Consider the following 26,639-nt stretch of genomic DNA (forward strand, 5'->3'; position numbering starts at 1 on the left):
GGCACTCCGGCACGGCAGGGTCGCGGTCCGGGGGGGCCTTTAGGAAGGGCCCCGGCGCTCCCCGTGTCTGAACAGCAGGGCCGGGAAGAGCTCGGCGGCTGGGTGGGGTTGTTCCTACGTCTTCCTTTAGCGAGAGGGCCCGTGGTGTTTTGCACACCTGCGTGGTTCGGCTGTGATCGTGTTGGCAGGTCGTTAAACGCGCGCGGTGCTGGGAAGCGCAGGTGCCTGCGCGCGGGGAGAGGGCCGCAGCGGGTCCCCGGCGGGCCGAGCCGGACGGCGGCAGCGGGGCTCTGCGCGGGCACCATTTCCTCCGCGCTGGGCTCTGCGGCTGCCTTTCATTCAAACTTTGGTCTGGGCCTTACGACAAAACACCTCTTCTTGCAACGCGCAGCACGAAGGGAGAGGGTACTGAAGCATAAGTGCATATAGACAGAGAAGAGTTTAAAAGACGTTTTGCTGCAGGTGCTGAACAAACGCTTCTGAAAACGAACTTGCATTTTTAGCCCCTTTCGAATAAAATCCGGCTTTTCCAGCCTCCCTTCCAGCGGGGCTGCTTTCCTGCAGCTCCCAGCCTGTTGCTCTCTGGCATTTCAGTAAATGGCACCATTGTTTCGGCGCGGCGGCGGCGGCTGCTCTGCCGGCAGCCTGCGGGCGCGGAAGGGTTAAAGGCTGGCTGTTGTTGCTGGAGCGAGCGGGAGCTGCTCTGCTGGGAGCCGTGACTAAGGGAAGGTGCCCGGCCGCGGCGAGCGGGGCTGCTGCGCTGCGCCTGGGTCGCAGCCCTGCATGTTAATGCGTTCGGTCTGTTGTCGTGATAGCGCTGCTGCGTTTTATCTCTTTTAATCTCCTTGCTTATTTATGAGCTGTTTCCGCTCTTCTGAAACAAAAAATGCCGGTGTGAGAACAGCCGGGAAGGCAGAATGCAAATCTGCGCTTTGGAAAAGTCCATCACAGAAACAGTCTTGCAAACGCAATTTGTTTAAAAACCTCCTTGCTGCATTGCAAAGAGCAAGAGAAACCCACCCCCCCCCTTCCCGGCCGCACACGCACGCACAAACCCATTAACCTAAAGGCCGAGTTTTAATCCTGTTGTGGTCAGCAATCCGGGGTTTAGACTCCAACAGGAAGCCATGAATGATTGGATTTGGGCACGGCAGGCGGGCCCGGGCGCAGGGGGACGGGGGACGGCGGCGCTGGGCTCTGCCGCGTTCGCCTGCGGCACGCGGGGCCAAGCGCTTTCTGAAGTTGCTCCGGGTCTAACGGGAGCTGCAAAATAAAGTAACTAGAGGAACAAGCTAATGCACAGGGAGAACTTGGAAACACGTTTATTTTAGAGAAATTCAGCATAAAAGTCGATCCTCCGAATTATTTCGTGGCTGAGAAATGAGGTGCACGCTGAGAGCGAGCGTCAGAGGAGCTCAAAGGGCCTAAGACCATGGACAAGCCCAGCTGCTGCCAGAGAAAGACGCTGTTTCTGGTTATGCCCGTCGTTCCTGCTGCTCCCCGAAGCGAAGCCGGGCCGCGGGCTCCCCTAAGCTTTTGGATGCAGCTGGTGCCCTTACCGCAGCGAGGCCGAGTGGCCCCGGGGGCTGCGGGACCCCCCTCTGCTTCAGGGGGCTGAATTTGGGCCAGGCCTCAGCGGCCAGGAGCCATCGGCATCCGAGGTCTTTTCAGGGGCCGCTGGGCTAGTGTCGCGCGAGCTGCTGCTGTCCGTAATGTTGGTATTGACTGAGGAAAGCAGGGAGCGTCTCGTCTCCCAGCTGCGCCCTCTGACCCGGGCACAGAGCCCCGGCCATCAGCGTTGTGCTGCGTCGCTTCCCCTAGCAGAGGGCATTTTTTTAAAAAAACTACTACTAAAAAACCTTTTTTAATCTCTGCAGAATATTCAAATAAGGACGTGTAGTCTGAAGGCTGCAAATAAATCAAGTATAAAAGAAAACTGTATTTTTCTCTTAGTCATTTCTCTTTCCCTTTTTCTGTCTTGCAGTTACTTGTTTTCCTATGGCAAACACCTTGTTTAGGGCTCTGTTTTTCTCCTGCACCCTGACGAGAAAAGCGTCAGCTGTTGCACCTGGGTTACGGTTTGGGAGGCGCTGAGCTTGCACAGAAGAAAGGCACAGTGCCTAAATCCAGGCCTTAGTGCCGAAATTAAGGTGAAGTTATCTCCATTTTGTTCCAAGATACACGTATGAGCAACGCTTTGCTGACGTGCGACCTTAGCCAGCGTTTCAGTTTGCCTTGCGTAAATGCTTGTTTTCATCGCAGTCCCACAGGTCCAGCCTGGCGCAGAGCGACGCTCTGAGACCTCGCGCTGTTGCCGGCTTTTTCCGTGTTTCCTTTACCCTCGCAGGGAGAGCTGTCGCCGGTGGCCGGGGCCGGGAACGTGCTCTCCATGCCGCATGCTTGGGTCTGTGGCCTTTCCGTGCCGCAGAAGCACGAGTGGGCGATAAGACCGTATTAACGCCATCTCCTTAGGTTGGTTTCTAATGCGCCTTTAAAAGCTGCACGGTCCCAAGGCACCAAAAGGCTGGGAGCCGGCGGCTCTGCGTAACGTAATATCCTCCGGGCGGGAAGCTGCCCCTGGGAACCGTGTTGGGTTTCGCAGCCGACCGTCAATCACGAGCTCAGCTCGCCCTGTTCGCGGGAAGGTCACCGCCCGAAAACGCCTCCAGGCTTCGCATGCGCAACCAAAATTAAAAAAAAAAAAAAAAATCTGGTATGAATAATCAGATTGTATTTATTTCCTTCGAAATCCTGGCACTCGCTCCCAAAGCAGGTGCCTCTGGGGAATCCGGTCTGGGTGATGGGGGCGATTCGGCCCGTGGGCAGGGTCTGCCCAGGCGGAGTTTGGGGGGCCCAGCTGCAAGGCTGGGCTGGGACCCGCGGAGCAGCAGGGCGGATCAGTGCTCGTTCTCGGCTCTGCCCTGGATGAGCTTCCCCGGCAGGTATGGGGAGGCACTTCCCTGTTGCAGCCTTTTTTTTGGCCTGTTTTATAAGGGGAGGATTCCTTCGGGAAAGAACCTTTTTCGCCCGGAAGCGTTGCTGTAGCTGAAGGTCAGACTAGCCGACCCGGAGGGGATGAGTAGGAAGGAAAGGTAACAAGGTCCCGTTCCTTGGTGGTGTCTGGCCATGCTTTGAGCAGCTGCCGGGCCATAAAAGACACCAGCTTAAAATGTGAAGTGCTCACTTTAAAAAAAATAATAATTTGAGATACTTTTATTAGGTTTCTTGTATTTGAGATCTTTAGGGCTCATAGCCGTAGGCTTTTATGGCAGGAATAAATACGAGACTGTCTTTTCTTCTTCATCTAAGTGAATATAAATTCTTAAGTGAATATAAATTCTCATTTCAGAACACAACCCCAAGAGATGGGCTTTTGAGAAAATCGCAAATACCACAAAACCCAAGCTACAACACTGGAAAACCCAGCAACGCTGCTGTCCCCTCTTCTGGGGCTGGAGCAACAGGACAACTCTCCTGCCTTCCAGGAGAGCTGGAGAAATGCCACAAAGCATTACAGCAAAAGCAGTGAAATTCATTCGATCATGCAGCACGCTGACCATTAACACCAAAACAATTACAGTAAAAGAAAACGAGGCCTTCTCATTTAGATTTATCTTAAAAAAAAGGTCTACAAAACGCGTAGAAAGTATTTTATGGGCTAAAGCTCAGGTAAACATCTTCAGAGAGAAGCGATGGTCAGCCTTGTCCCTGAATTTGTCCCAGTGCCACGTGCGCTCTGCTCCAAGGGGGAGGGATACGGCGGTGACGTTTGTTCAGCCCTGCACGGTGAAATAAATGTTCTGTGAACTAGCTCTGCCAGCCCGAGACTCCTCTGGGTAGGCCGCCCATCAGAGCCGGTTCGGTAAAAGGGGCGCGGGGAGGGTAAACGAGCAGCCAGTCCCGTCTATTTACAGCCTCCAAGGCTGAAGGCACCTTTCTGGGCCGAGCCGTCGCGCGTCGGGCCTGCGGACGTCGGCTTTTCCGGGGGGTGCTCGGGGGCCTTGCGCAGACCTTCACCGGGAAGTTAGGTTTTTTACTCTGACTCCTGTTACCTAGTGACGAGATAACTTGCAGTGCTGGAAAACTGATCCTGACCGAAAAGGGTGCGATGGTTTTTCTCTCTCCCAGCCTCCCCACGACGGGAGATGCTCCAAGATCCGTTAGGGGGTTTTCTAATGACTCGAACGAGCGTTATGCGTACATGGTGGAGTTAAATCTAGATAATTCCTTGCCCATAAGCAATCAGTTCGTGTTTAAAGTGCATAATCCTGATGTGTCCTATTTTCTTGCCTTGCTTAAAAAAACATAGTAGCAGTCTTTAATGCCCCCCCCCCTCCAGCACGCATTTCGCGAGCACAGAGGGGGTTCGGGTGGAAGCCGAGGCGCATGAAGGATGGCGTACAGGGAGCGCAAAGCCGGGCCGGGCTTTCCTTAGCGAAGGCCGCGTTTTCCTGCTTGCAACAACCTGACCACGAGGAGGGCGGCGCGACCGGGATGCAGGTGCCGAATCCGGAGGGGAGAAGGGGGCTGTATTCCCAGCTCGGCTCCTGACCTCCGGGCAGGCCCTTTCCGCCTTTTGTACCCTGCTTCCGCTCCCAGGCTTTGCCTGACTCTTCCCTTTAACGTAAAAACTTGTTCAGGCAGGGGCGAAGTCGCGGCGTCGCTGCCTGTGCAGCACCCAGCGCCGCCGATCCGCGAGCTGCGCCGGGGCCGCGGGCGCTGCGCTGATGCACGCGGCTGCACTTGAGCAGAACTGCACTGCATATGCCCATTATGAGTTTTCTTTTTACGTTATAAAAAGAAAAACCGCTGCAGGTTGTTATGCCTGTCTCTCCCCAGCGCTACCATTTAAATCCGCTAAATAGAGTAGCAGGTTTTGCAGCCGTAACCATGGAATCGAGTTTCATAGCTGATGCAATTTGACGTGCACTCTCCTTTACCCAAGAGGAATCCTCAGCTGGCGGCGCCGAAGTTAAGCGTACCGTGTAGCGTAGCCCCCCGCCGCTGCTTCGGGGTGGTTTACACGCGCTGTGGGAGATGCGTGCTGTCTGTGTGCGTGGGCGAAGCCTGCACGGAGCGGCAGTGGTGGGGACAGAGCGGAGTATCCGGTGCGGGCGGCAGGGCCGGCTCCTCTGCAGGTGCCTTCACTTCCCGCGGGAGAGGAGCTGCGGGTCCAAGGTTTGGCTGCGGCGCTGGGATGACCCCAAAATTCATTCGTCTTGTCGTTCTCGCGTCTCAAAGCAACGTTTTCGGTATTAGCGGTGAGACAAGGGGAGATGCGATGGTTTCTGGAGCACCCCTCATCCCCTGGCCACGGAGAAGGCAACTCGAGCATGACTCCAGAAACAGTTACTGCGGGTGCAAAGGATCCCACTTTATGAGACCCAGCTGCATGTCCTGGAATATTTCCATGTGACTTTGTCATGTTGCCTCGAATGAAGATGCTTTTTGAACCAAGGTTTTCACTCAAGATTGTGGTGGAGACAAAATCTGTACAATCAGCCTTAATAAACCCGCTCTGCTGGAATATGCCTGTTTTTAGCTTGTGCGATGGTCTCTCCCTGGGGTTAGTCCTTGGAGGATCCCGGCATGCGTCTCTGCAGCAGGGTTTGGGTAACAGGCCAGAGGTTAGTTAGCCTGAAAGCTTAAATGAGGGATAAAAAACTTATATTTTAGGTGGAAAGTGCTAAATATATTTTCAGTAGGCTCTCTCTCTCCAGAAATTCGCTTTGAGAAGGAAGATGCACTCTGTTAGAGGCTGCCATTGTGCGTGACGTGGTGCAGCTCTTCCCCAGAGCTACAAAACCCTTCAGCCCGACTTTGGGTTCACTTCGGCTGCAGGAGCAGCAGTTCCCAGGCACACGAATCGCCTCGAGGGAGCTGTTGCCCCGCAGGCGTGCTCGGCAGCGAGGTGGGTACGTGCGACGGGTCGGAGCTCCTGCCCTGAGCAGACCGGCTGGGGGCGAGAGGCAGAGACGATCGCCCCGCGGCCGATGGGGAAATGAAGACACAGGATGAAGTGACTTGTCCGGAAGCGGGTGGGAAGTGCGTGGCAGATTGAGGAATTGACCCCGAGGCCCAGTCCAATGGTCTTAACCGCAAAATCCTTCCTCTCAGGCTAAATGATTTTTTTCAGACTTATTGCACTTCTGTTCTGGCAGGGAGACAAAATATACCCAGGGAAGAATGACCCGCTTGTAGGATGACTCGGACAAAACTTTCTCGTAAAATTGATTGGTGTCAGGTAGAAAATGTTTTAAAGGCATGTCGAGATCTGAGTGAGGGCAGACAGGTGAAATCTTTAAACTGCGTACAGACTAGCCGAGTACCAGGCATTCGTTACTGATGAGCAGAAATGCTGGAGCAGCAGTGCGGAAGGTTGTCCGATGCAGCCAGTATGTGCCCTAGGTTTGAAGAAGAGCACGATGTTCGTGGAATAGAGGAGCGCGTTGCACCTGCTTTGCGCTCCCGTCTCCGCGCGCGCGGCTGCTTGCCTCCGCGCGTGCCGTCGCCCTTCGCGCGGCGCTCCGGGTTGCGTTTCTGAAAGTGAGTTTGCCGCGCGTCCTCAGCATTTAGATCTGAAATGTGCACAGTCGCTTGACGAAAAGCTGTGTTTTTCCGTGAAGTGAGGAGCTTTGATTGAAACTTCTCAGCTCACCTTTCCCTCCTTCCCCTGCTACACACAGGCACGTGCAGTTTCATCGGTTCTTCTGTACATTTTGAGTTTGATCAATTATTTGGCACCAGCCTTTTTTGCAGTGATTTCTAAGTGTTTGTAGAAATAAATGAAACGGGTGACGCGTATTAGAGTGCTGCGATAGACTATAGGCTTTACTATACTGTGAACAAAGCTATACTGGGAAACCAAGTAATGTTATCAAAACAGACATCAGGATCCCTATTGTAGGGAAAGGAAGTTAATTTTAGTAAGATCAGGAAATGACACAATGAGTCAGCGGCAGAGAGGAACCAAAAATAATAAAATATCCAGCTAACTATAATTCCCAAATGAAACAAAGTAATTACAAGACAGCATCCTAGAAAAATAATTGAATTTAAACAATTCTGTTTATTATTACTGTTTTCCCCGAAATTTCAGAGTAGAATAGTGCTGTAACGCATGTCCTTAAAGCTGATAAACTGAACAGAAAATGCATTTTGGGGGAAATTATGGCAGTATGATTTGGACGTATCATGTAGACACAAACTTTTTAGGACTATTAAAATTATTCGTCTAACATGCAGCATAGTCGTGTCACGCTAGGTATCAGTACCGCTGTTGTCACAAGTAAATAAGGAGGGACTTGAACATAGTCTTTGGGGATTCAGAAGACTTGTAGACTTTGGAGATGCAGAAGACCTGCTGCATGCGATGAAACCACGCGACCAAACCCTTTTTCTGACCTATTTGTTGACGTCTGTGGTCACATACGCAGTGGGGTGCTGCAGCCTGATGCACTCGCTTTTGGCCCACCTTTGGAGAGCAGCTTCTCGGCGAGGTGCCTTCAGGCCAAGCAGGGTCCGAATGCTTCTCCTACCCTTCTGTGAGCTTCATTCCCGCCGGAGAAGACCCACATTGCTGCAAGCCTGCATGGGCAGCGTGGACGCCCCGGCTCCTTGCTGCCAGCCTGCCGTATTCGCGAGATCTTCCCAACCTCGGCGCCGTGGGAGGAGATCTCCTTGCCTTCACCCACATGCTGCCTCTCTCTCTCTCTCTCTCCACCAGCAGCTGATACGTAGCAAGCTTTTCACACCCGCGGTGGATCTGACATGTTTTAGATCTCAGCAAGGATTAAACAGGAATTGTATCAGGTTCAGGAACAACATGGAGAACTGAAATGTTTGTGAAGCCATGGGCTTCACTGCGTAACTATTTAAGAAACAAACGTGAGCTCTAAGAAATTTGGAGGTCGGAGAGCAGCAGAAACCTTCTCGTGGTGTCTGGCTGGCTTGAGAGCCAGAGCCGACGTGGGTTGCTAAATTCGGTAACACCCCTTGACTTCGTACCAGCCTCTACTGGCATCGCTTGACCTGGCTCTGGAGACGTGCAGGCCTGGTGGCAAGCCCGGGCTTCATGCTGGCTGCCTTCGGAGCTCTGCTTGTTCATTCCTAGAAACCATTTTTGTGCCTGAAAAAACTGTTTTAGCCAAGGAATAACTTATAAAATAGAAAGTTCCCGAGCAAGGTATCTGTAGTTTGTAAAGGATGAAAACTTTTATGTGATAGTAGTCCTTGCTGTTCCTGCATCAGTGAGAAGCCTGAAGAGCTCCTCTTGCGATGAAGATAAGTGCGGGTGGCTTTGGGGAGCCGCCTTTACCTTCCTTCGATAAACGGGTCCCGCACGTGGAAACCGAGCAGCTCCGCTCCCGACTGCGGTGATTTACCCGGGATATTTACGCTTAGAAAATCCCGGGAGGAACCCCCTTGCTTTTGCCCCCCGCCGCCGTGCCCAAGGCACCGCGCTGAGGTTCGGCCGCGAGGCGCCAGGTTTCTCCCTGCCCCGGCGCCGTCTGCTCCGCGAGGCCACTCGGCTATTTTTATCGCGGGCTGCCGGCGGCGGGGGGAGGCCTCTGCCTTTATTAGGGAAGAGCACGGTGCAGCGGGGAGGCTGCTGGCGGAGTGTGCGGGGGACGGGGACGGGGACGGTGCCGGCCCCGCGGCCCCCGCGCTGCCACCGAGCCCCGCAGCGCCGCGAGTTTCCCAGTTAAGAAGCTGCGATGCTGCGGGTCGAGGAAGGAGGCGAGCGCTGAAGCGACCGCGCGGCATGGGCTGGGGCCGCGGGGGTCCGCCGAGGAGGAGCGTCCCCGCCGCCATGTGCGCCTTGCGGGGCTGAAGCATGGACCCGGCCGGTGATGGCATGGGTGACATCATCAGCGAGGCAGCCGCGCCGGCCCTGGAGGGGAATTACAAAAAGGTAAGGGACAAAAAGCGCCCTTCCGTCGCCGCGCCACCGGCCTCTTGCCGCCACCGCGAAACAGCTGAAGCCGGCGGCGGGGGCGGGCGGCCACGCGGCCCCTCCGGGAAGCGCTCCGCCGGGAAGCGCTCTGCCGCGCCGCTGCCGTTCGCGTTGCCGGAGCGCCTCCCTGCTCTTCCCGCACCCTGATGTCCAACAAAACTTTGCCTTCCTTTAGCACAACTTTATCTTGAGCAGCATTTCCAAACCTGGTTTTTATATCCTCAGACCCCCTGATGTTGAAGGCAACTCGCTGCACAGTTTGAGGGGCTGTAAACGTTTGACTTTGTTTTGTATTTTCCCGTAAATCCTTGGTGAAGAAAAGCATTTTAAAACAAGTGTTCTGCGGTCATGATTTTTTGTAAATCCAATCATAGCCTTTGTGCTTTACAGCGATAAAAAAAGGCCCCATGTATGGTTTGGGAACTTTAAATATAGTAATTGTGCGTGTCTGGTAATGACAGGCCCCGGCAAAAATAGCCGTAGCTGCCCGGTGGAGGCCCTGACGCTGACGGCGAGGACGTGCTCGCGGCCGACCCGGCCGTCCCGGCACCGTCGGCCGGGGGGCGATGGCTGCTCGCCCTATTTCACGATCCGTGCGATGGGCAGGCGTCCGGCCCCGCGTCCCCAACAGCCACCGCCAGCTCCGGCGAGCGCCGCGGCCTCGCTGACCTCGGAGCGTTTTAACCCTTTGCATCCGATCGCTTGCCAAAACTGGCACTGCTTTGCTGCGGTTTTGTTCTTGCTGAATATTTATAGTATTCATCAATCTAGACTTCAGTGCGTTGCTCTTTTTTAAACACGGTATTAATAAGGAATGGCTGGCATTCGTTCCCGTCTTGCTGTAGGTCAACATAATTCTAGAAATAGTATCACCATCCATTACGGAGAGCTCGCCGCTTTACCTGGCATACATGGTTTTAAAGTACAATGTGGGGAACGGCAAACTGCTGTTACACCTGAATTGCAAATAAATATTTTATGTGCAATTTTACTGGCTATTTCAGATGGCATCTTTAATGAGTAAAGGCTATTAATACAGCTGTCTGCACACTAAATAAATCAGCCGAATGGAGTGGTACGTATCAAAAAGAGCAGTCCAATTATTACTTCTTAAGTGACATAAATTATAAAGTATGGACTTTATTCAGATTCTCAGCAAAGAGCAGAAATCCGATGCATCTACACCCACCCTACGAGTGCCACGACTTAGGTTTTCAGCCTTGAAGCGGGTTGGTAGGGGAGAGGCTGGAGCGTTTGTAATTCACGTGAGCAGTATCTTGACGCCCCGCAGGAAGGGTTTCGTGTGGGAAGAAGGCATGTGGTGCACCACGTCATGCTCTCGATCATGATGATTTTTTATACCTCCACATTTAAATCAAAGGTACCATATAGATAGATGGATGGATGGTGTATACAGACTTTTATATCCAAGTGTTAAAAATTCCATAGTCGCCTGTTGTTTTCTATATGCAGAAGAAAATGCGTATAGAAATGGGTCAATAAGAGACGAAATGGGTCCGGAGGAGATAATGGTCTAATGCATTGCTGCTGATGGATGAGCAATCAGCTAACGATCCAAGCAGCTCTGATGGCTTTCAGACCCTCCTGATTGCACTGGATAAGTTGTGGAAGAAGCCGGGGTGATCCAGAAATGGCACAGACAGAAACAGCTGAAACCGGGCAGCTGGGGGAGGTGACCCTGGCCGAGGAGCCCGCGAAGTGCTGGGTGAGTGAACGCTCTTGGGGCAGAAACAGCCAGACCTGGAAATTCCTCTTACCGCCGAAGACCCCGTTCTCTAAACCACAGGTGCCTCTCTTGACAGCTAAAACTGCGTCGCCCCAGCCCAGGCGGTGACCCCTGTCACCAGGTTTATGCAGACACATAGGGGTATTTTGGACGGCAGCGTTGCCGAGTCGTTGAGGCGAGCGGGTCGTCGGAGGGGCCCACGGCTGTCCGTAGCTGCTGCGCAGTCGGGGCGGGAGGCCCGAAGGCGTCGTGCAGTTCAAGCGTCTGGATTGCGCTGCGGAGCGCTGGCCGCCTTCACGTGCCGGCGAGACTCAGCCGTCCTCCGCCCCGCGCAGTGGCAAAAGGCCCCAGCGAGCACAGCTTGCGAGCACAGTGCCATACGCCTGCGGTTTGGAGTTTGCAAATGCAACTGCATTTTTTTGCTTGTTTATTAACCCCAAAGTCTTTTTTTTTTTTTTTTTCAAACCACTGGCTGCCAGGAGCATGGTGGTGTGCACGGATAGACTTCTCCTGTCTCGCTAAGGGCAGGCCGGAGGCACGGAGAAGGTGGGTGGCACGGGGAGGCCGGGCTGAGCGGGCGCGGGAGCCCGCGGGTGCTCGCGGGGGGCTCAGGTGCCAGTGTAGGGAAGGCAACAACGGAGCGATTAGGGATACGGATCGCTCGGTGCAATCCGCAAACAACGGAGAGATAATTGCAAGAGGCCTACAAACAACCGCAATTACAGCGTGCGATAAGGGCCGGGGGAACACGCCGCGTGTGCTGCGGCTGGTGAATTCACTGCTGCGCTTGTGCTGAAAGTCTGGACTTTTCCTGGCAGTCTACCCTAACGGTGAACGTAACAGTCCGTTAGAGGTAGGCAGTTACGGCCGTAATCTAGCATTATGTTTTTATTCGTGTACTTAAACAAAGGCAGCTACTGACCTTTCAAACTGTATTTTAAGTCAAACTACCTAGTTGCCCGTTTGCGAGAGGAAAACCAGGCTCCCTGACGGCAGCGGGCTTTGAAACGCCCCCAGCCGTGGATCGCTCCGCTCCCCATCGCCCACGACGGAGCCTCGGGAAGGCTCGGCGGCAGCACCGAGGCGTCCCGGCGTTTGCCTCCCGGGAGGCGCCGGCACCTCGGGAATGGCCGGGGCCGCAGGCGGTCGGTGCCCAGGAGCTCATCGCTTCTGCGCTCCGGCAGCCCCCGAGTCTCTGGTGCTGAACCCCCGCGCGCCGCCTGCCCGCGTCTCGGAAGTGCCCGCAGACGGGTTCGGAACGAGGGGGAAGGAGAAGAGTCTTGCGCACCCTTACCCTGGCGCCGCCGGCGAGGTCCCACAGCGGAAGCTAGTTCCGCCGTTTATTTTCTTCCTTTCCTCTTTCCGTTTCTGCTCGGAAGGAGCTGTACTGCCGGGAATTACCCGGCTTACTCCTAGCGCTGGTACTTTCGGAAGTGGAAATCCAATTTCTAATCTGTAGAAGGGCTGAAAAGTAGAAAAAGGTTGATGAATTCTGGTCTTCTGTAAATGTGAGCAAGGAAAACATCCATCCAAAAGTGTTTTTCCTTAAAAATAAAAAGCAATCTTTTCCTTAAAATAATAGTCCAGCTTTTCTAAATGAGCACAGTCTAAACAGATTAGACTTCAGCTATGCAACAGGCCCCTTTTTTAAAAATACATGTATTTTTTGATTTAGTGTCAAAATATACATTTAAGTAACATTTTCATATTTTTTCGATAATACCTTTATATTTCAAATATTTCATCCGTTAGTTTTAGATACAAAGGGAGTATATTTGATAGTTCAAGAAACATTTATGCATTTCTTTCTCAATCCATAGTTTTCCATCTCAGGATGTATAATGCAGCTGTTTGTTAGGTAATTTGTCTAAGGCATAAAGTTCGGTTCCCTTAGGTATGCTATATTTCTTAGTAACTGTTCCCTGTTTTATAATAACAAATAGTACTCTTGATTTCTTTATGGTCATTATCCTGTGGGTGTTTTGTAAAATGGGATATTTTGAGTTCAGTACTGGGAATAGTGTTATTTAGTGTCCTCAGGAATGACCTGGTGGAGGAAGCAAATTGCACATTGATTAAACGTACAGATATCAAACCAGGAGCCATTGCAGTCTCAGTGGGAAATGGAGCGAAATTAAAACAGGTCTGGAGAGACAGCACCATCTGGAAGGGGTGAATATGTGAAAGTGTGTGTGTGTGTGTCTGTGTGTGTCTGTGTGTGTTTTAATGCAGGGAAGAACCATTTTCAGCACCCAGAAAGCATGTGGGCCTGCTGATGGGTGCAAGAGCAGCCCTAGCTGGAGTCAGCCATGGGATGTGCTGAAAGTGTCTTCTGCCGCTGGGAGGCAGAGAGGTATTTTTGGCTCCTGATTTCTGTAGAAACACAATATTAGGGCACAGAAAATAGTAAGTAGATGGGAAGATAAGGAAATAGATCGTCTGAGCTGAGAAACGGGGGAGGATAAGTATCCACAATTTCATGAAATATTAATGTACCTAGTAGAAGTCTGCAGTAGCAAGACAAACACCAGGAGCCTGGGCCACGAGAGCAATTGCGGCACCAGGTATTTGGTTGGGTTTGGGACCTCCCCGTGTCCCCTGCCCCGGTGCCCACCCTGGGGACCCAGTCGCAGCAGGGCCCTGGAGCACCAGCTAAAGTTTGGGCAAGAGCCAACGCTTTCACTCACTCAGTCTGTGTTATGGGTAGCAAAAAAGGCACTTTTCACCTCGGGGTAAGTGCCTTGGCCAAGCGTTGGCGACCGTCTGCAAGGAGGGCAGGCTCCAGCAGGCTGCTCGGGGAAGGTCCGTGCCGGCCGCTTCCTGTCAGAGCTGGGGGATGCCTCTGGCCCTTAAAAGATGCTGAACTCGGATTTAGATTTGTAGAAATTTCTATTTGAAGAAAGGAATATGTACAACATATCTATGAGTATTTCTTAAATAGCCATAATCCTAAAAGCTGCCCGTCCACAACTTCTGCTTGTGCATTACAGTAGATACTGATGTTTTATTGACATCTTGCTTCTGGCCAAGTCTCCGATCCTGTACAAATATATTAGGCATATTGCTTGCTACTGTGAGTAGATGCTTTGAATCTTTATTTATACTCCTGCAAAACACCTTAAAATGCAGCACGCCATGGTTCATTTAATGTCTTGTAACATCAACATTTGAACATTTGACTTCTTTCTACAGATGACTTAAGGATTCAGTATTGCATGCGTGTGTTTATCTTAAGTGTTTCTTAGGCTTAAATTAATTTTACAGATATGCAAGTCTGACATTTACTAGAATTCGGGAGCTGCTGATGGTAGCGCAAAGGCCCAGCCAGGTGGCTTCAGCGCAGCCTTGAGAGAAAATGTTCATGTAGCATCGCAAGGCCGAGCAGAGCCAGCAATGTGCGTGGGCAAACTGGGCCTGGTTTCAGTCTGTAAAGCTTTTCCGTGGCAGTGTATTACTTCATCACTTCTTGATTTGCTCGACAAAATAGTGGTTTCTTTTCTGAATTTACAAAATGTTACTGCACATTAAGACTAGAAGCACCTTCAGTAAGTAGCAGATTGCATGAAAAAATAGCTTAAAAAGTCATTTGCTTGTGTTATGCTGTGTGCGTGGCGAGCGTGCTGAGAGCTCAAGCTCTCAGCGTCCCGTAGGAGCAAAGGCGCTTTGGAAGCTCTCATGCGGCTGGAGAGGGAAGCCGGCCGTGCCTTGCCTCTGCAAGTTTTGGGGTGAAGAGCTGTGGGTTGGATAAATGAAAACCTGTGAGTCACTTGAAATTTTAGAGAAGCCAGTACACAGCAAGCACCAGACTATATGCTTATTTACTCAGAAATGCTACCAGTGGTGCCACCAGAAGTTACGAGACTTGGCGGCGCTTTGTGAAGCAGAGGCACTGCTGTAATTCCTTCATGCCAGGCAGCAAAGCATCAGCTGCCAACAGTAAGACAAATAAATTAAAGCAGGTTACGTTCTTCAGGCTCCTAATCCGCGCTGTGAATGAGAGACTTCCTTCGCTTCTCTTCTCCTTCTGCGTCACGAAGACTCACTGGGGCCTTGTTTACGGAAACCCTAGGAAATGAAGCAGAAAACATATTTGGTTGGACAGTCTAGTTACAAGCTTCTGGGAACTGGAGTTAGACTTAAAAATTCAATTCTACTTGATGCTATCATCAGATTTGTTTACAATATTTTAAATTATCATGTGCAGTGATTAAAAAGGAGTTGGCTTACAAATGAGGTGTGTATTTGGTAAGGGAGTGACAATATAATGGACGATATAATAATGTAATACATGTAGTCAGCACTGAAGTTAGAATTAAATTATTAGCTATTTTAAGTTAATAATTTGCATCTAATTATATATCACTTGCCTGTATCAAAAGAGGTACTTTATTTTAGTTATCTCAAACAGGTAAAATACGGTACGTACGTTTAGATTCACACTGTGGAAGTCGCCCATGCTGGCATGGTAGGTTTTCCTTCATTGCATATTTTTGATCAGGTATTCCGTGTTATTTTAAAACGGCATGCTTGAAGGCTTGAAAGTGTTCCTTGTGTTAGTAACGTACCTTCTTGCGCGTACTTGCTGTGAGTGTGGGCACATAATCCATTACCGCTCACACAGTACTTGTATTAATTGTGAATGGAGATCTGTCATTTTCATTTATTGCACATGGATTGCTTAGAGTGCACAGTCATCTCCATAGTCATCGATTGGTGATTAATTTTAGATAATTTTGTAGCCTACCTTTTCTTAAAAATATTTAAATATGGATAATTTGATTGTAGTGGTTAAATACACGTCCCTAAGCACGTTGGCTGAGGAAGGAAATAGGAGGATGTGGTAGTCCGGGGTGGTTGGTCATCCTGCCGTCTCAGATATTTGTTCTGCTTGTTTGAGAAATTATTTTGGAGCGACTGAAAACACTTCATAAAAACAGGTCCATGCATACGGAGAGCCGTCAGTGAATATTAATACCTGTGCGCGCACCCAGGCGGTTGGCGTGTGGCACTGCCACCTATTTACGCGTAATCCCACAAGCCCGGTCGATCTCTCCCGAGTCCACGTGCGCCAGGACGTTGCACTTCTGAGGGCAGCGTCGTGAAGGTGCAAACCTGAGTGGATTCGCCGAGTCCTAGGCGTTGCTCTCCCATGAACAGGGGTGCGATTTCCACCTTCCCCAGTCGCAGAAAGAACCTTTTTGTTTAATTTTGGAGACGGCTGCTGAGGCAGGTGAAGGACGCTGGTGCGAGCGTGGATCCCGGTGGCGGTTTGCCGTGCAGTCTGCTGCCGAGCGCGTGTCCCGGTGGCGGTAGCTCTCACGCGGTTCGCCACGCGGTCTGATGCCGAGTGTCTCCGCGTGCTGGGCTGCGTGCGGGGCCCGTGTTGGAGAAGTCCGGTGTGCGCGGGGCACTGCAGGCACGCGGCAGCGTGTCCACCTCCGCTTGCCATGTGAATATAGGCTTCTGCTAGGTCAATGTTAATCCTTGCAGGAAGTCAACGCGATGACCACCATGATGTGACCAACAGCTTAACCCTTCTTTGTTTTCCTTCGCTTTTAGGCTCAGAAGAATGAGAGAGAGTCCATCAGGCAGAAGCTGGCCCTCGGAAGTTTCTTTGATGATGGCCCGGGAATTTATACCAGCTGCAGCAAAAGCGGCAAGCCCAGCCTCTCTTCTCGGTAGGTGAAATGGCCCAGGAGCTGCACGCTGCACACGGCAATGCTTTAATCCCACGGCCAGGGTAGACGTACCGCGAAAGCTGGTTTGAGGCTGATAAATGGGAGAGATCTCCAGTGGGAACCCTAAGACTTTCCCTTCAGAAGATCCCATGATTCTCACTTGCAGCCATATTCTTAAACATTCCTTATTTCAGAACATCTTATGCTCCGTATCTAATTGGTGTCTATTACTTAAGTAGTTGTAAATAATATACTAAAAATACTAGGTTAAAACTGAGGGTAAATGAAATATTTTTGACGCTCAAGGAATAAAGTGAACCAGCTAAATTTTCCTGTGAAACTCCATGCATGTTTTCATTTTGGATCTCTGTCATGGATTGTGCATTGCCTTTGGACTTCAGCAGGCTGGGAAAAGCGGTGAAGTATCGCAAATGCACAACTGGAGACTTATTGCCATGAAAACAGTTGATTTATTCCTTTTTTTTTTCTTTTTCCCATGGAATTCTTTATGTTAAATTGCAAAATATTCAGGGTAGAATTTTAATGCCTGAATTTCTATTTTGATAAAAGAATATCATAAAGAATAATATACTAATGCTCCTGTACCAGAATGCTTGCCCTTCCCAGTATTGCGTTCTGCCATATTAAAAAATTAGATCTGTGTTTAGAAAGGAAAAGAGGCATGTGTGTAAGATGGGAAGTGAGGCAAATGGCAACCTGCGTTATTTTATCCATGTTTTGGCATCCCTGATCTATAGGCAGTCAGCATATGGTAGAGCAGCCGTTCAGCTGTTCTGCATTGCTTCGAGGCAATTAATCTTGCACAGAGAAAGCATCAGGGAGTGATACAGATACAGAGAATGAAAAAAATGAGCTTTAATCCTGCTCTCTGCCTCCCTCCCTGATCTCCTGTAACTGGACTGAGCTCCATCCCCTGGCCTGTCGTGTTGTATGTGCTTATACCTAATTTATTGATCTATTTTTTAAAACCTCTATAGATATCAGATAGACTCCAGAAAGGTTTGTTGTTATTCAGCTGTTGGTGAGTAACCCATAGCACTTGGAAAGCTCTGAGCGCCTCCCACATTAGCAGTGAAGATAGACATGTTGCCATGGTGTGGTGAAAGAAAAAAATCTGAGAGGCATAAAAACAGGAGGAATACTATTATTACACCAGAGAGGTACAATTGTAAAATTAAATTGAACTTTAAGCAATTTGCAAGGGAAGACAGTTTTGCTTTGCGTAGCTGCAGCTAAACCAGCAACCACTCTCTTGTAATTATGCGACAGGTCTAATTAACATTGTGCAACAGGACTTGGCAGATGTACCATGAGAAGTTACCAGCTATACCTAAATGCTTTGGCATTTGGTTAATATTTATCGTCCGGGCAGAGCATTAGTACACACTGGATGTCATAGCACCTACAGGAGTCTTTGCAGGATCGTCGCTCATGTTGAAAACTGTGCTTGCATGCAAAGCACAAGGGAATAAATCACTGTGTGCTGTCAGGAGAGCGAACATAAATCACCTCGAGAGCACAGCCCGTGTCCGGCTGCGGGGCTTGCCCTCGCCCGCCATTCGGGCCACACCTGCGTGTGCCATACCTGCACACCTGGAAGGCTGCTGTGAGGCGCCCGGGCTTTTTCTGTGAATACTTTTATAGCGAGTCCCCTTGTTCCCGTGTCATTTGTGTGCATTATGGATCTCTGCCGAGTATTACTGGGACTGGGGACCTGCAGCAGCTTCCAGGGCACTGGCCTGGATTTAGCTCCAATTGGCACTAACCAAAAGGCTGTTTCAGCTCCTTCTTTTTGACATATTACCTGTAACGAGTTAGGGTTCGGTGTAGTTACCACTGAGCAACTATCCGGGCAGCAAAACACACTGCTCGCTGCTAGTGCCAGCCCACAGCCTTCTTTCCAATCTGGGCAAAAACGCTTCAGAGAGGAGAAGAACCCATGTGTCTTGGGATAGTTTCTTCCACCTGCAGATTTAGAGGCATTTGGTGAGTAAGAGGGAAGGTCGGTCCTCTGCAGTTCCCACCCCACGCCGGCAGCAGGGCCTGCGACAGGGTTGCGTACTGGATTAACCCGCCATCCGTCAGGAGCGTGAAATTGCAACAAACCCAAATTCAAACCAGGTCACAGAGAAGGGGATTCCTTTGCTAACAGCAACAACCACCTCTCGTGGCTATAGGCCGTGCCGGTGCTGGCACACGCCTAACGGCTTTCCGAATCGGGGCCGAAGATGAGACGCTTTAGGCAACGGGGCTGTTTGTTAGTTCTCCAGGTAGCGACGGACCGTGTTTTGGGTGCCGAGGCTCCAGCATGAAGCCAGGCAACCAGAGCTAAGCTGCTTCCAAAGGCACAACCATCCGAGCAGAGCTTGCCTTAACTTTCGACAGAGTAAAGCTTGTGGAAAATCACGTGCCTGCTGTGTTGTCTGGTGTCAAGCCGATAATGCTTAATAGGAGTGTACTGGATGTGCTGCGATTCACTGCAGAATGCACTCGCCTGGTCCTAGGAATACAAAAAAAGAGTAAAGAAGGGAGCAGAGCTGCAGTTGGAGGCTGGATTCCTGCCTGGAGTTGCTGAGATCTCTGTCACCGCTGACTTCCCTGCTTAGAAAACGTGGTTGAAATCTGAATGTTTGTTCAGTTACAAAAAATCCAAGTGAACTGAAATTAGTTTGTAATTATACACTTATGTATTACATACGGGGAATTTGTAGTGAAAAGGTGTGGCAGCCCTGCTTTCATATGACGCGAAGTCTCGCACTCATGTGCGTGCTAGAGCACTGAAGTAGGTACGTATATCACGGCAGCAACCACCAGGGGCAAGGGGGTTTGCCTGTGCCAGCGTTTCATGAGCCCAACCTTTATTCAGGTCTTGTGGATAATGTGTGAATGCTTATGGGCAATAGGAATTTGTGTGAGCATTAAATAAGACTCCTAAGCGGCTCCGCACGAGCCCACCCGAGGCCTGTCGCGGCGAGCAGCTGATGGTTAGCGATGGGAAAGGCTTTGCTCCCTCCCCAGGCTCTCCCGGCCGTGCGCCCGGCAGGGAGCCGCGCGGGAAGTCCCGATGAGCACTCGCATTTCACAAATTCCTCTTTCTGGCCAGTCCTTCCTTCCCAGCGGTGCGTTACGTTGACTCAGGCTTTTTTGCGATGTGATCAACATCCTCTGTTTCTAATGCTTTTGTCTGCCGGTGCTCCCCGAGCTACATCATATACATGTTTGCACAGGAAGCACATGTTTTAGGCATTTAGGTTGTGTTCTTGAAAAGTGGGTGAGTCACGCAGACTTGCTCTGCCCTCTCTAAACAATGCAATTTTAAGCAAAAGCAGAACTGTTCCCAGTTTCCTTGGTACCTGTATTTGCAACATAGCTTCAAAGCATACGTATAATTATTAATGCCATCTATTGTATGGTCATAACGAATCAAAAATACCATTGAAATAAATGGAAGGTAACAACTTGCTGTCTGTAAATACCACTGTGAACCACCCCGTTGGGCATAAGGGTCGCATGCAGCAGAGCTTGAGTGTGTGAACAAGCCACGTCTTGGGCATGTGGCAGTTGGGGCTTTCACCCAAAAAAGGTGCAAGGAGTTAGTTTTTAATAAATCTGGGATACTGAGGAAATTCTGAGCAGAACTTGTAGAAGGCAAGCGGCCAATTGGGCTGAGCCTGATGACAGGCTGGCAAATTGGCCTGAGCAGCCTGGACTGCTCAGGGTACATAACAGAAAGGCTGCCATGGGGTTCAGCTCATAATTACGGTCCTGTCCATCAGCTGTCCTGCAGTCTACATTTAAATGTGTGGTGTCATGAATACAGTTTTGTAAAAAGAATCTGTTTGCTATGACAAGTTTGTCTGACCAAAGGTAAATGTCAGAGTGGGATTCACCTGGCACATGATGTACTGCACACTTCCATTAAAAAACTAGCATCAGGCAGTGTCTGCAACGTGTGCCTTATTCAGATTATAAATCAGCCAACAACTGCCAAAGTAGTTGCTTTGGGGGCAAATCGTCTTCATTTGATAGGGCTGCTGCTGGCTCCGGAGGGATCGATGCTTGGCCTGAAGCTACCGAACACTTTCATCAATGATCTGGAAATAAATGTGATATCGGTGCTCGTAAAGCCGAGCAGATGACGCAAACGGGCGATTTGTCAGCAGCGGCAGGACGGGGCTGAGCAGCCTGGGGTGCCTGCGAGGTACGTTCCTGGCAAACACGTGCCCTGAGGTCCCTCCAGAGCGCCGGCCGCCCGGCACCATCCCCGAGGGGCCGATCAGTGGGAAATAGAGGATGTGCCGGGACAGGTTTAAAATAAAACGGAGCAGGGAGGAGCAAGGGGAGCTCACCTTGGGATCCGGTGGTGCTGGACGGAGGCTGCAGGCCGCCGCGGGAGAGGGCTGCGGCACTGAGCACCTCGGCCAAGCACCTCTAAATTTAGCCGAACAGCACGTATTGGACACAGCGCGTAGCGAGAGCAGGAATGAAGTCATCTGTGAGAGAAAAGAGGTCAAGCTACGTGATTGATGGTGCCTCCTGACCTTATTCTCTTTTTTTTTTTTTTGGTTTTTGTTCTGAAGCGGAGGTTAAGGCCTCTGTCACTTGTGTTCTCCTTGATAAATTTAGGAGCCATTTGCTAATAGAGATAACTAGGTTTGACTACAAGCTGGGAAGGTCTCTGCTATAGGATTGCTTGCTTTCTTTTTTTTTTTTTCCTCTCTCTGGCTGGCTGGAATTGCCTTCTTTTGAGAGGACACTGCCCAGTGCTGAGCTAAGTCACCGAGTTTGGAAGAAATCAGTGCATGGGAAGTTAGTTCAGGTGGTCTTCAGGAGTCCAAACTGACTGGTGGTGTGGAAGGCTGGCAGGGCTGGTAACAGACTTCATAAAACAAGTAATAATCTTGTGCAGGGCAGTAGTGCCTTTTGGACACAAACAGGCTTATTAAACTGCTAGATGAACAGTTTTGATTGTTATGCTTCATTTTGTTTTTAAAAAAACGTATAAATGACAGAGCTCTGCAATAGCTTAGTAATTCTGAGGTTCAGCAATAGGTGGTGGTAGAAGCTTTGCTGTTACTGAGCCGGTGAGTTTTTAGGCCCATATTTGAATTGGGCATTAACTGCCACTTCGAAATAACACCACCGATTTTGTCCTGGGAGCTTGCATGTGACTCGAATGCCAGTGTCGGCTTTCGTTCCTGGCTCTGCTGTCGACGTGGCTTTGGAGCCGGGGAGCTTCCCTTCGCCCCGCGGGCATTGGTGGCGAGCACTCAGAGCTGGCCAAAGAGCACGTTTTAAAATGTGAACTTGCTGCCAGTGGTGCTCTAATGTTGTGGTTTTCCTTCCAAAATAAAGCTAACTCCCACAAGGATGTCTGAGACAGACATTTACTCTCCTATTGGGGCTTTAGGTGGGAGTTGCAATGTTTCTGTGATTTATTAGTGCAGTCAGGAGACCCAGCAGGTTCCTGGGGCCGCTGCGGGAAATCCCTCGTTCCTTGGAAGTGCTGTTGCAGTTGTGTGGTTACCTCGCTCTTTCCCCCGCAGGTTACAAAGTGGGATGAACCTGCAGATCTGTTTTGTGAACGACAGTGGCAGCGACAAAGACAGCGATGCCGACGACAGCAAGACGGAAACGAGCCTGGATACGCCCTTGTCCCCGATGGTAGGTCTGATAACTCATCTCGCAGAAGGCCCATCGTGGAGAGCAATGGGATTTTGGAGCATTAAAAGTACAAGATCTGTAATAGAAACTGATAACTGATCATATTAAAATAGCAAAGCTAAAACCTGGAGTCTTCAGTCATCAATAAAAAAATGCTAGATGCTGACCAGCAGCTAGGAAATTACCCCTAGTGGCACAGGCCCGCTGGCTGAGTAGAGATGCCTTCATATTCGATGTTCCTTCTTCCCTCCTTCCTTCCTTTCTTTCAGGGTCGGATAATTGTCCAGACAGTCACGAATCTGAAGTAGTATCAGCTTCCCTCCAGCTCTCCCTCTCTTTTTCCTTTGTGACTGCAACACAGAGGCCCCAAACATTTAGTAGGCTTTCCTCTAGCTTATCCAACCTGTCCTTTAAAAAGTTATTGATCTGTTTGGCTCCTCTTTCAATTTAAAGTACTCAGGTTGCTATTAATACTCATGAGGGCCTATGTAGGAATTACTCTGATTTTTAAAGACAGCCTTGCAGATTAAAATAAATAAAATTCTGTGCTCTTCACCTTTTCTGTAGAAATTGCACCTTTTTAAGTGCATAAATGTATCTTAAGTTCAAAGCAAAAATTCTTTGCTCTGATGCTTTTGCGGAAATGAGGTGTTACTGGGCTTGTAACTTCTGCCTGTCTGCTTTCCTAGAGCAAGCAGAGCTCTTCCTACTCGGACAGAGACACTACTGAAGAAGAGTCTGAATCCCTAGATGACATGGATTTTCTCACTAGGCAAAAGAAACTACAAGCTGAAGCCAAAATGGCCTTGGCTATGGCAAAGCCAATGGCCAAAATGCAAGTAGAGGTGGAAAAGCAGAACCGGAAGAAGTCTCCAGTAGCTGATCTTGTAAGTTTGGGGCCATGGACAGTATGCTTGGATATCAACAGACTTGTGTTGTTTGAGCGACACTGTGCTCAGCCATAGCTATTTCTTTCTAATTACTACTCTTCTGCCCTGGGGGGAAGAGGTCAAATAGCTTTAAAACCACACGGACTGCTATTTTTCTAATATCTCTCAAAGTAGATATTTTCACACACTGTCTATTAGAGTTTACAAGTTGTTCTCTGTGACCAGGAATTAGAGTAAGACCAGCCAGCATTTGTTCTACATAAAGGCCAGTATAGCAGTTCAAGCTCTGTCTTAATTTACAACTGGTCAATAATTGGTTCTAGTTTGTTCACAAGCAGTGTCTGTATCCATGCACAAGAGCAGTTTAGGTATGAAACGTCAGGCAGTAGTTGGGGGTCAACAGGATTTGCCTTACGGGGCATTACGGGAGCAGGATCGTTGTGGGAAATGAAACGATGAAGCTGGAAATCATTACTGCGTTGAGGCCAGTAACAGGCCCAATGCCGATCATACTCTAAGACTTATTTTTTCTCAATCCATCCAATCTCATCCCAAGTTGGAGTATTACAGTCTTGATATAATACTGCCTATCATGGCCTTGCCTCTTACTTCAGTGCACTGTTAATAGTAGTAGTTTGGGTGACTTGATTCAAATGTTGTGTACATGTGTCAGATTATTTCTGTGGTCTCAGTAGATTAATGTAAATGGTGTGTGTTTTTGAGGGGGGACACATGGAATGCAAACTTTTGCTGTTCAGAAATATAAATAATTGAAAGAAAAAATTAAAAAGTCTAACATTTACTTTTAGCTGCCACATATGCCTCATATAAGTGAATGCTTGATGAAAAGAAGTTTAAAACCCACTGATCTAAGAGATATGACTATCGGGCAGCTACAAGTGATAGTCAATGATCTCCACTCACAAATAGAAAGTAAGTGATACTTGTTTAATTTTTCTTTGGTATGTCCCTTTTAATTAAGAACAGTACTTCAGGATACACATAAAAATGTTGTTAAATGTGCAATAATGTAAATATATCAAAGACCTGCACTGCAGAGGTCACAGACTGAGTTCTCTCCTTTGGCTTTTTTCCTTCTTTTTTTTCCGTTTCTCCTAAAGCATTCACTTGGCTTTTCCAGCTCACAGTGATGATCGTAACATTGCTCCAGCACTTAACGCACCATTTGTAACTCAAAACCTAGTCAGTTAAAAATAGCTTTGGGAACTTTGCCTGTCCTGGAAGCATCTGCCAGTTTTCATGGCTTTGTGGCTGTGTTTTCATATTTCTCAAAACTCCTCTTGCTATGTTACGGTTTTATAAATATCTGCAAGCAAAGAAACCAAAGAACTGTGCTGTACAGAAAACAAGCCCACCTGGAAATGGGGAGAAATATTTTCCTTTTGGTTTCTTGAAGTTCTACATATCCTGTGTGTTTGAGGGGAGCCTTCCTCTTTATGCCGTACCGATGCAGGAAGGACGAACTTCTCTCTACATTTGCCCCTCAAATTTGTGATGGTTTATGAGCAAACAGCCAGTGTGAGAGCAGAACTACTGCAGACATCCTCCTGTTTGTTCTTGGTCCCTGATACTTTCATCTCGTTTTCTTCCCCCCTACCCTCCAGTTAGTAAACATCCCTGGGTAAACAGACTATGCCATTAAATGGCTCCTATGCTGGCTTGCAGCGCCTTAACGCACCCAGTGGGTTCTTGCATTTGCCTGCACTGGCAGTGCCCCACCGCCTCACCTTTCTTTGCTCTCTCCAAAAGATGCAGGTTTTTTTCCTCGCGGGATCTCCAACTTCCAGTGCTAACAATTAATTAATTTTGGAGTAGACTTCTCTGGTGGCTGTAGGTCAAAAAATGTTACTTGGGCTGCTGTACTGCTCCTTAACTACTTGTGTTTGTTAATTAGCCTCACTTCTGAGAGCACCCAGCAGTCCTCTGCTGAAGCTGCAGCGCTGCTCGATGAAATGCAAATGATTTTCCCCTGAAAGTCCAGCAGCAGCGACTGCTCCTATTTGCGACTGCTCCTATTTACATGTTCGTTTGATAGGCTGGGGCACCAGCTGGAGTACTTAAAAGGCAGGATGCGAATGGTGTGGAAAACATCAGTCAGCTGTCGGTTGTGCTTTTGATTTTCTGCTGGGAGAGAGGCAGACAATGAACCATGCAAGAAATGAGTCCCGGATTGGGAAGAACTTCTGCTCTTACCTGCGGCCAACCCCAATGTCCGCGTAATTCCCCTCGTCTGCTGAATCGTATTTTGGCTGAAGCTTCCTCCAACAGGGAGCAGATGCACCTCGTCCCGCACACCGTGTCCCACGCTCCGCGCCGAGCACCTGCAGCGTCCTGCTGCGCTCCCGCCGCGCTCTTGTGCCAGCACGGCCATGTTTCTGCCTCGTTTGCACAGAAAAGGCCCATTTTCAGATGAGCACTTATCTGCAGGTAGCAGCAAATACCAGGCTTCCCTTTACAACAGCACTGGGGAGCAGAGACAGGCAGGAAGCGTATTATTGCTGTAGAGAGGCATTTCCTTTTAAAGTTAATTCAGTTTAATTTTTCATTTGGTCCTTTTTTATTTTCTTCTTTCTTGACACAACCCTGAGCAAAAAATCCAGTCTTGCTAACGTCTCTCTTAAGCAGAGGCATCAGCTTGAACAGTAATCCCCAGAACATGATCCATGGGCAACGCGTTTTGCCTAGCCACAGGAAATTAAAAAGCTGACCCTGAGCCTGTCAGGGAGGGCGAAGCAGGCTGCTTTCGGGAGCACATTTCTTGCTCAGGGCTGTTCTGCACAGACGGGTGGGTGAGTGCTGAAACAGCTGGGCTAGAGCTGGAGCGGAAGCACTGAGAAATTCATCTGACTTTTGCTGCTGCATTCAGTTATTTCAAGAGAGTCACAGTTAGGTTCAGTAGAGGAATGAGCTCTTGCAGTCTTGCAGGTTAGTCTGGAAAATGCTGAAGTCACTGTGCTTCTCCCGCAGCTTCATGAGCTTCCTCCTCTGGAGGCCCGTCCTGGTTCTCCTGGGGAGCCGACGTTGCAGTGTAGCACGGTGATGCAAGGCGATGTACAGCTCCCACGAACGTGGAGCCTGGGACATCACAGAGAAGGTTAATCTCCTTTCTTTCTGGTCCCAGGCTTGAATGAAGAACTGGTGCAGCTGCTGCTCATTCGAGATGAACTGCACACGGAGCAGGACGCGATGCTGGTGGACATCGAAGACCTGACCAGGTGAATGGTGGCCCTTCAGGCATTTCTGTTCTCACAGCTCTCAACTCGCACTCTGCAGTTTGCAGAAGTTTTCTGTTAGCGGAATTTCAGTACCAAAGCTTTTGCGTTCAAAGGCACATAGGAGATAACACTAGCAACTGTAAGGAGCATGTCTGTCTACCGAGTACTGTGTTAAATCATCAGAATTGGTGTAATAATCTGAAAAATGCTGTTTTGATCAGTTGGCCATCACTGCAGTTTCCCACCATTGCTTTGTTGGTTTCCTTAAGAAACACACCCACCATCAAAACAAAGCGTACTTCTGGCAGTAAATAAAAATAGTCAAACGGTAACAAATCAGTGTGCAAAACACTCAAGTAGCTGTAGGGCTAATGCTTCTCGCTGCGGGATTCACCACGCTCAGGCCGCTTCTGTGCCTTGCAGTGTCCAAGCTGAAAGCCAAGTGGC

The 26,639-nt window shown here is 49.5% G+C and overlaps 1 protein-coding gene across 1 annotated transcript in view; it reads left to right on the forward strand.

The window, feature by feature from the left end:
• Positions 1-26,639, forward strand: part of SCHIP1 (schwannomin interacting protein 1) — a 150,909-nt gene that overhangs the window by 120,838 nt on the left and 3,432 nt on the right. The window contains 5 exon segments of the mRNA XM_067302168.1: positions 16,263-16,381; positions 21,949-22,066; positions 22,756-22,953; positions 23,766-23,889; positions 26,099-26,192. Of these exon segments, the coding sequence (XP_067158269.1) occupies positions 16,263-16,381; positions 21,949-22,066; positions 22,756-22,953; positions 23,766-23,889; positions 26,099-26,192 (653 nt within the window).

Source organism: Apteryx mantelli, chromosome 9, assembly GCF_036417845.1.
Source record: "Apteryx mantelli isolate bAptMan1 chromosome 9, bAptMan1.hap1, whole genome shotgun sequence".
Lineage (NCBI taxonomy): Eukaryota > Metazoa > Chordata > Aves > Apterygiformes > Apterygidae > Apteryx > Apteryx mantelli.